At 52.9% G+C, this 9,693-nt stretch overlaps 1 protein-coding gene across 1 annotated transcript; it reads right to left on the minus strand.

Moving 5' to 3' along the window:
- Window positions 1-402: 402 nt before the first annotated feature.
- LOC100283966 (cyclase) lies at window positions 403-3,996 on the minus strand. The gene is given in 6 exon segments (NM_001156864.1): window positions 403-909; window positions 1,192-1,262; window positions 1,351-1,448; window positions 1,527-1,599; window positions 1,892-1,936; window positions 3,360-3,996. Coding segments are annotated over 6 exon segments (816 nt in total). The 5' UTR covers window positions 3,763-3,996; the 3' UTR covers window positions 403-783.
- Window positions 3,997-9,693: the final 5,697 nt, after the last annotated feature.

The raw sequence follows: 9,693 nt of genomic DNA on the forward strand, positions 1-9,693 counted from the left end.
TGCGGGCGCGGCGGATTCGCGATTTGGTGCCGCAACCTTCCATCCGCGGTCGTTGGTGGCGAGAAGTGCGGGGGCGAAGCGGCCGTGATGCGGGCCGAGCTGGACCTGCGCGGCTGATTTGCGGGAGCCGCGATTTGGTGCCGCAACCTTCCATCCGCGGTCGTTGGTGGCGAGAAGTGCGGGGGCGATGCGGCCGCGATGCGGGCCGAGCTTGCGGGCGCGGCAACCTTCCATCCGCGGGCGTTGCTGGCGCGGTGTCCGGGGTCGCAGCGGCCGCGAGGACGGCAGCGGGATTTGCGGGAACAACGCGGGAGTAAAGCGGAGCTGGCGCGGCGGCAGCCGTTCGCGGGGAGGGAGGCAGAACACTGGAACTGTGCACGCCTACACTGGACTCATATAGAGTAGTAGAGATATAGAAAATCATATATGTTATTTGTTTACAATCAAAGAAATATGACCAAAAAAATAGCATTCGAATAAAAATCTGGATCCATCCCCAGCCGCTAGCCTCAGCCTTCCAGGGCCTCCAGCTTAACCTGTAGGCCTGGTGTTTTAGATTACCGGCTCACCCAAAAGTATTTCATCGACAGAAGTACTGCGGTTCCTTTATTGTCCATACAAGCGTATCTACATAGGCATGCAGTGTTCTGTTCCATATAGATCGACGACTGCATGCGAGCCAAATATTGGCCACGCGACCCACGACGGAGCACCAGCTCAGCTGGCATGGTCCAGTGTCGCCACCTCCAGCAAGGCAGCAAGAGCAGGCCGGCCGAGGAACGATCACTTGATGAGGATGCATCTGGTCGGTGCACCCTCGGCTCCGACCAGCCTGAGAGGTAGACAGTGCAGCATGTATATCCCCGCCTCGATGTCGTCCAGATTCAGGCTCTCAACAGGGATTATATCCTGGTGTAATTAATAGAGGGAAACCAATCAGGGTTTGTACACATGAGATGAGTTGAGGGGATTATGGTGTAAATTAAACTAATTTACATCTGAAATCTCTTCAATCCATGTGTATTGTGATAAATACTAGAGTATCAAAACATAGTCTCAGTGGTTTGGATCCTCATGTGGGGAAACTTTTAGGGGTAGAATATGCAACAGGATGCAGACAAAGTTATCAGCGAACTATGGGTTAGTTTGGGAGCTATAAAACCAGAAAAAAAATATGTGTGTGTGTCTTACCGGGGTTTTGAAAAAGACCACGTGGGCAGAGATCAGGTGATCAAATGATGCCACTGACAGACCGTCAACTCCTGCACAATTGACAGTACCAGTATTTTGGCGTCATTACATAACAAACTGAAAGTCTGCACAATTGTTGACAGTACCAGTATTCCTTACCAACTAGCTTTATGTCGGTGTTGTCGACTAACCACTGCGCGCCATCCTCTGTAAACCCAACGTAGCTCATGTCACCTCCCTTCCTCCACATCAACTTCCTGAAAGACACACTTGCTCACACGTTTCAGTACACTCCTTGACCTTGAATGGTGTATTAGTAAACTCGTATGGCACACCTGTCAGTGTTCAGTGTTCTGAACAGAACTCGGCGAACCCCTCTCGGGATGTTTAGGAATTCCATCGCTTCAGCTACATGGGGATCAGTTTTAGCACCAACGAAGTGAATTTATGCATGCTCATCTCAAACCATGTGATATGAATCTTTGGCAGATGATAGTACGTGCAAAAAGTGTGTGCGCATCAGATGATGGTCGCGGAGAACTCCATTTTTTTTTCAAAAGATTTATATTTTCTTAAAGAAAAATAAACTAATTTTCCTTGATAAAATGACTGCTGGGAACAAGGCTGTTCGACGGATAATTTGGTAAAGCGTCTAGTTCGGTGAAAGAAAGAAAGAAAGAAAGAAATAGAAGTGCTCTACCTGTTATATTTGTGTTTCTTGGCACATCAACTAGCAATGCAGGTCCTGTCCAGAGAAGAATAGGCAATCATGGTCAGTCGAAGCGTTTACAGCATGAACTATTATCAAGTGTAACATGCAAAATCCAGAACTGATAGCCTTTCTTGCATACATTCTGGATGTGAAAGATATCATCTATTATGTTCTACGCATGTGCATGTGGAGATGTCCATGATGCGCCCGCCGGCAGCGCAGAGGCGGGCACGCAGACGCACGCAGGTGCCCGCGCCATCTGTGTGCGCCAAGGCGGGCGGCGACAATGCCGCCGGCCCTGGTGGCAAGAGAGCGCAAGTCGGCGGAGAGAAAGCGAGCAGGACGATCGCAGCCGGAGCTTCCAAAGAGGAAACCGAGGCACTCTGCTTCTGATGACAGCACCTCTCGATCGTTTCGGACAGACACTGGAATATTTTGGCTTTTGTCCATGCCGTAATCAACTATTGTCTGCGGGGGATAAAGGATTAAAGGAGGTACACCGACGTCTGGCGAGTCTTTGAGTTTAGAGATCTTTTTTCTTTTTTTTTTTGCTAGAAATACCGAAGGGGTGGGAGCCAGGGACGGAGCCAGAAAAAAGCTTAGGAGGGACTGAACTAAATTGCTGCAGTATAAAATCTCATTATACATTATATTGTATATATTTTAGATTAAGGGAGGCTGTAGTGGGGCTCCATGGGATCAAAAGCGGTAGGGGGGCTCGAGCCCCGCCCGCCCCACCGCTGGATCCGTCCCTGGTGGGAGCCACAGGTGTGATAGAGATGAAGAAATTTGATGATAGGGCTAGGTAAAATTATATTGTTTTATTACATGTAATGTTCACCTATTTTTATTGTGTTTACTATGTGATACTATAATTGGATAATTCGGGATTACTTGAATTTGATTAATTATTGTGAATGGATATTTAGTAAGTGTTTAGCGGGTATCTAATCAGATGATGCGAGTTACTCGACCTGATTTTTTTACCCATGCGAGTACGGATAAGAGGTACAATTTTATACCGCAAACGGGTACTGGTTTTTTTAATTTTTATGATTTTACCTTGTAGCTACGAGTATAAATAAGCACTAACTAGCAAATCAGCGATTACATATCCCGTTGCCATCTCTAAACGCAACGTGTTTTTCACTTGCATCAATGTCAATATGCACACGCACTGGTCGCGAGATGTGCAAACGTGTGTGCGCGCGGTGGGCCTCGCTTGTCAGAGAGGGCAGAGGGTTTCAGAACCGTCTTGAGAGCGGCGGGAACCGCGCTAGCGGACAAGCAGTGACTCCAGTGAGCGGTGCCTAAAGAATCGGGAGGAACCACGGATTTCCCTCGTCCCTCGGAGGCTCGGACTCCCCTCCCCCCCACCATGTTCATCTCAACTCCCAAAAAGAGCAGAGCAGCGGGTTTCCGACATGACGATGACGATCGACGACGACTAGCGTACCGTTGAGGACGTGGAGGTCGAGCGTGTCGACGTCGAGGCCGGCGGCGAAGTGGGCCTGGTTGATGTGGCCAGGCGCGTCGACGTGCGTGCCGGTGTGGCACTCCATCCGCAGCTCCGACAGGTTGTACTCGGACCCGTCCGCCATGGACTCCCTGAGGCGCAGCATGGGCCCCGCGACCGCCCCCGTGGCGAACGCCGGCAGGTCCGGCACGACCGCGTGCGTGATGTCGATGATGCGCCTGTCGGGCCCGCGCTCCTCCATCCGCCGCAGCAGCTCCGCGCCCGCGTCCACCGTGCAGGCGCTCTCGTCGTCGTCGGAGTAGCCCGGGTGCGCGCCGCCGCCGCCGCCCAAGGAGAGGGGCACGGCCGCGAGGAGCAGCGTGAGGAGCAGGGCGCCGCCCATGGTGCTGGACTGCTGCTGGTGGTGGTGCGTGCGGGGAGAGGACTAGCGGAGCTGAGCTGAGCTCACGATCGGACTGGAATTGGAATCTGGACTTGTGGACAGTGGACACTCATCCGGCGCTTCTCGCCGTCGCAAACCGCGACTTATCTTGTTTCCTGCACTCGTACGTGTCTAGCTTAGCCAAGTGAGGACCTTTGTCTCTTCTGCACGACTCAACTCCTAGCCACCCTGCGTGCGGTTCGCGTGAGGCCATCTCATCCATTCAGTTCAGCTTGCGCAATCACGGGAGTTTCGTGATCCCTCCCATCGAAACCGACAAGGTACGAGGTGCGAACCACCGGCCACTGGTCACGCGATGTACTCAGCCATTCAGGTACGTAAATGGTACTCATATTATTGATTCGTCTACGAGGCTAATCTATAACTAAGTTCGGATACGTGTTAATATTTGCTATGGTATCAACATGTTATAATAAAATATATTGAGATGCAGAAGCAATAATTGTTGTTTTATACATTTGTTAGTATCTTTTAAAGATAAAGGAGGTTTACATACATACAAAAAATGTATAAATATGTGTCTATGCTTTGACATAGAAATTAAAACCATCATAAAACATTAATAAAAAAGATGATAGATATATAAGCATACTCCTAGTGACTCATGAGGTTTTCACGATAGATCTGCATAGTAGTACCCTTTAAACTGGACCTTATAAACAATAGTCTTGTAATATAAAAATATACAATTTTGAATAAGAATTATTCATTCAAACTGTCGGAGAGGTAATTCTTCGGCCGGGTGGCGGAGTGCACCCGCCCTAAATCCTAAGATGAGGAGGGGGTTTAAGCGTTTTGCCTGTTGGTAGATGAACCATGAACTCAGGAACACGCGATGATTTAGAGTGGTTCGGGCTACCGGAGCGTAATACCCTACTCCACTGTGTGTTGGGTTGTTGTGAAAGCTTGAGAGCTGAGAGTCTAAGTCTAAGTTCGGTCCAAGTGTCCCTGTCCCTTTGTAACATTGCATGCCTCCCCTTTTATAGCTCAAGGGGGGCACGTACAAGGGTGCTGAGCCCCGACATGTGGGCCCAGGAATATAATGGATGTAATACTTGGAGTTGCTGGAGCAATCTTCTTGCACCCTGACATTCGCGATCTGCGTGGTATTGGCGTGCAGGGGAAGCTTCCCTGGCAACGCATAAGTGATGATGGACACAGTGCACCTTGCAGCACGGGCGTACTGTTTGGCAATGGACTGGACAGGCATGCCGCCTGCAGGATGGCCTGGACGCCGCCTACCAGCTGAGTGGACAGGTCACAATAAATACTGAGGCGGCACATCGCCTGTCAGGGTGGACAGGCAACGCATCCTCTCCGCAATAAATGCAGAGACCGTGCGGCCTAGAGGCCTTACGTCAGGCTCCGCTCGCTGGCTTACGTCACGGGCAACAAGCCACGTGGCAGCATCGGGTCTCCGCCTGAGCGGGGAGCGCAAGCGCACTGGATAAAACCTGGACACATGTCAGTACCGGACCCTTGCTTAGGCCAGGGTATCCCCTGTCCCGTGATATCGTTATGGGTGGCCCGGACCTTACTCGGAGGGATCCGGACTCCATCCAAGGGACCCGACACGCTTATTTGGGAGTCCTGGACCGTACTCGGGGGTCCGGGCTGTGCGTACAGGGGTCCGGTGCTTCCTCATGGAGGTCCGGTCCAACTGATTGCATCCTGGGATATATCATCTTTTCTGGCCACGCGGCGCCCCTGGAGCCGTCTACATGGTGGGGTCGGGTGCTGTTCACCGTGCGGCTAGAGATTGCCGCACGGGCACCGTGCCTTCATACTGTAGTAAGGGGTACCTCTTGATTCAGGGTACCGACAGTGGCCCCCAGGCCCGCCTCAGGGGTGGGAACGAGCCTGCAGGTGGGGCCAAAGTTTGATTGGCGATTGGCACGCTGCTTCCGCGTGCTTGCTGTCGTAATTACTGCATGTTCACGCCTGTCCCCGCGGCTGACTGACCCGTGACTTCCGTACTTGATGATTTCTGAAAGGGAATTAGGCTTACACATAGTCCCTAATTAATTTTGGTGGTTGAATTGCCCAACACAAATTTATTGGACTAACTAGTTTGCCCAAGTGTATAGATTATACAGGTATAAAAGGTTCACTCTTAGCCAATAAAAAGACCAAGTTTTGGATTCAACAAAGGAGCAAAGTGGCAGCCGAAGGCCCTCTGGTCTGGGAGCACTGGACTGTCCGGTGCACCACCGGACAGTGTCCGGTGCACCAGAGGACTTCAGCTCAAACTCGCCACCTTCGGGAATTTCCAGAGGCACTCGCGCTATAATTCACCGGACTGTCCGGTGTACACCGGACAGTGTCCGGTGCGCCATGGAAAAGCAGCCTCAGGAACTCGCCAGCTTCGGGAAACTCCAACGGCTAGTCCGCTATAATTCACCGGACTGTCCGGTGTGCACCGGACTGTCCGGTGCGACTCCGGAGCAACGGCTATCTCCGCGCCAACGGCTCTCTGCCGCGCATTTAATGCGCGCTCTGCGCGCGCAGAAGTCAGGCGCGCCCATACTGGCACACCGGACAAGGAACAGTAGCTGTCCGGTGTGCACCGGACACCCAGGCGGGCCCACAAGTCAGAAGCTCCAACGGTCAGAATCCAACGGCAGTGATGACGTGGCAGGGGGCACCGGACTGTCCGGTGTGCACCGGACTGTCCGGTGTGCACCGGACTGTCCGGTGCGCCATCGTGCAGACAGCCTCCCAACGGCCACTTTTGGTGGTTGGGGCTATAAATACCCCAACCACCCCACCATTCATTGCATCCAAGTTTTCCACTTCCCAACTACTACAAGAGCTCTAGCATTCAATTCTAGACACACCAAAGAGATCAAATCCTCTCCAAATTCCACACAACGCCATAGTGATTAGAGAGAGAGATTTGTCGTGTTCTTTTGAGCTCTTGCGCTTGGATTGCTTCTTTTCTTTCTCACTTGTTCTTGTGATCAAAGTTCCATTGTAATCAAGGCAAGAGGCACCAATTGTGTGGTGGCCCTTGCGGGGAAGTTTTGTTCCCGACTTTGATTTGAGAAGAGAAGCTCACTCGGTCCGAGGGACCATTTGAGAGAGGGAAGGGTTGAAAGAGACCCGGCCTTTGTGGCCTCCTCAACGGGGAGTAGGTTTGCAAGAACCGAACCTCGGTAAAACAAATCCGCGTGTCACACTCTTCATTTGCTTGCGATTTGTTTTGCGCCCTCTCTTGCGGACTCGTTTATATTTCTAACGCTAACCCGGCTTGTAGTTGTGTTTATATTTGTAAATTTCAGTTTCGCCCTATTCACCCCCCCTCTAGGCGACTTTCAGTTTCGCGGGGCCATACGCGGGGTGCCTCGATACCGCTGCATTGGTTTTGGAAATTCACCTTCTCAGTCTTTTGTGGTGGCCACGAGGAGGCGCGGTACTGGCGCGAGCGGCGGTGCGACTTCTCTGCACCCAGGAACCGGCGCCCAAGGAGGATGACTCGTGGGCCCGGGCCCTTGTGCTAGGGACTGGGTTGTTGGTTTTGGTGGAGGCGAAGAGGCGCACTACCGTAGGCGGAGGCGCGCTCTTCACGCGGCGGTTCGCCTTCTTCGTACTCAGGAACCGGCACGCCAGGTGCGTGACATGTGGGCCTGGGCCCCCACGCCGGAGGTTGGGCCGTTGGTGGCGGCGAAGATGAAGCGGCGCACCTACCGCGGGGCGGTAGCACGCTCCTCGCGCGGCGATTCGCCTTCTTCGCGCTTTGGGACCAGCGGGCCAGCTGTATGACATGTGAGGCTGGGCCCCTGTGTCATAGGATGGGAACCCTGGTGCGCATTAGGGGAGACTTTGCACGTGACGCTTCGGGGCGCGAGCGGGGGAATCTGCCTTTAAAAAGGGGTTCATCCCTCGAGTAGCAGCCATGCCTTGCTTCTCTCCCACTCGCGGTGCCCTTTCGCCTTCGAGCTCTCTGCGCCCCTTTGCCTTCAAGGTTTCTGCTTTATGTCGCCATAGTTTACCATGGCCTTGTAAGTTCATCTCGAGCATGCCAGACTGAGTGGGTGCTCGACATGGTGTGCCGCCTACTTGGATGGGATGTGTCAGCGTTCGGCAGAAGAATTTGCGCCGGCGCCATCCTCCCCGGCGAACTTGCCGCCAGAGAGTTCGTGCTCTTTTTGTCTTCAACCTCCCCAGCGGGTTGGTGCCGCCGATCTTGCCTTTCCTCTGCTGGAGGTGCACGGCCCCATGGGGGCGGCGTTCTTCCACCGGTGCTTGGCTTCAAGGATGTTCATCAGCCTTGCGGTGGTGGACATCGAGCTAGGCCGTGGCTCTGTCTTTCACATGAGCTGGTGACCCACCTCTTCCTCCAGCATTCAGAGGAAAAGGATGATCACCAGCCTTGTGAAGGTTGGAGGCGAACTTCGACTACGCGGCACCGGCCAGACAGCAAGCACCGTCTGCCGCCTCGCTTCCAGCTCTATGGCTTGGATGGTCTTGTCCTCACCCCCATAGGAGGGCGGGTGATAGTCGCCTAGAGGGGGGGTGAATAGGGCGAAACTGAAATTTACAAATATAAACACAACTACAAGCCGGGTTAGCGTTAGAAATATAAACGAGTCCGAGAGAGAGGGCGCAAAAACAAATCCCAAGCGAATAAGCAAGTGAGACACAGAGATTTGTTTTACCGAGGTTCGGTTCTTGCAAACCTACTCCCCGTTGAGGAGGCCACAAAGGCCGGGTCTCTTTCAACCCTTCCCTCTCTCAAACGGTCCCTCGGACCGAGTGAGCTTTTCTTCTCAAATCAAATCCGGGAACAAAACTTCCCCGCAAGGGCCACCACACAATTGGTGCCTCTTGCCTTGATTACAATGGAGTTGTGATCTCAAGAACAAGTGAGAAAGAAAAGAAGCAATCCAAGCGCAAGAGCTCAAATGAACACGGCAAATCACTCTCACTAGTCACTAGGGCTTTGTGTGGAATTGGAGAGGATTTGATCTCTTTAGTGTGTCTAGAATTGAATGCTAGAGCTCTTGTAGTAGTTGAGAAGTGGAAAACTTGGATGCAATGAATGGTGGGGTGGTTGGGGTATTTATAGCCCCAACCACCAAACTTGACCGTTGGCTGGAGGCTTCTGCTCGATGGCGCACCGGACAGTCCGGTGCACACCGGACAGTCCAGTGCCCCTGCCACGTCATCACTGCCGTTGGATTCTGACCGTTGGAGCTTCTGACTTGTGGGCCCGCCTGGGTGTCCGGTGCACACCGGACATGTACTGTTTGATGTCCGGTGCACCGGTATGGGCAAGTCTGACGTCTGCGCGCGCTGCGCGCGCATTTAATGCACCGCAGGGAGCCGTTGGCGCCGCAGGGAGCCGTTGCTCCGCTGGCACACCGGACAGTCCGGTGCACACCGGACAGTCCGGTGAATTATAGCGGAGCGGCTGCCGCGCGAACCCGAGGCTGGCGAGTTCAGGAGGCCGAGCTTCCTTGGAGCACCGGACATGTCCGGTGCACACCGGACAGTCTGGTGAATTATAGCGCGCCGGCTTCCGAGAATTCCCGAGGGCGAAGAGTTTGAGTCTGAGTCCCCTGGTGCACCGGACAGGTACGGTTCACTGTCCGGTGGCGCACCGGACAGTCCGGTGCGCCAGACCAGGGGTGCCTTCGGTTGCCCCTTTGCTCCTTTATTGAATCCAAAACTTGGTCTTTTTATTGGCTGAGTGTGAACCTTTTACACCTGTATAATCTATACACTTGGGCAAACTAGTTAGTCCAAAGATTTGTGTTGGGCAATTCAACCACCAAAATTATTTAGGAACTAGGTGTAAGCCTAATTCCCTTTCAATCTCCCCCTTTTTGGTGATTGATGCCAACACAAACCAAAGCAAATAGATATGTG

This window comes from Zea mays, chromosome 4, assembly GCF_902167145.1.
Source record: "Zea mays cultivar B73 chromosome 4, Zm-B73-REFERENCE-NAM-5.0, whole genome shotgun sequence".
In the NCBI taxonomy this organism is placed as follows: domain Eukaryota; kingdom Viridiplantae; phylum Streptophyta; class Magnoliopsida; order Poales; family Poaceae; genus Zea; species Zea mays.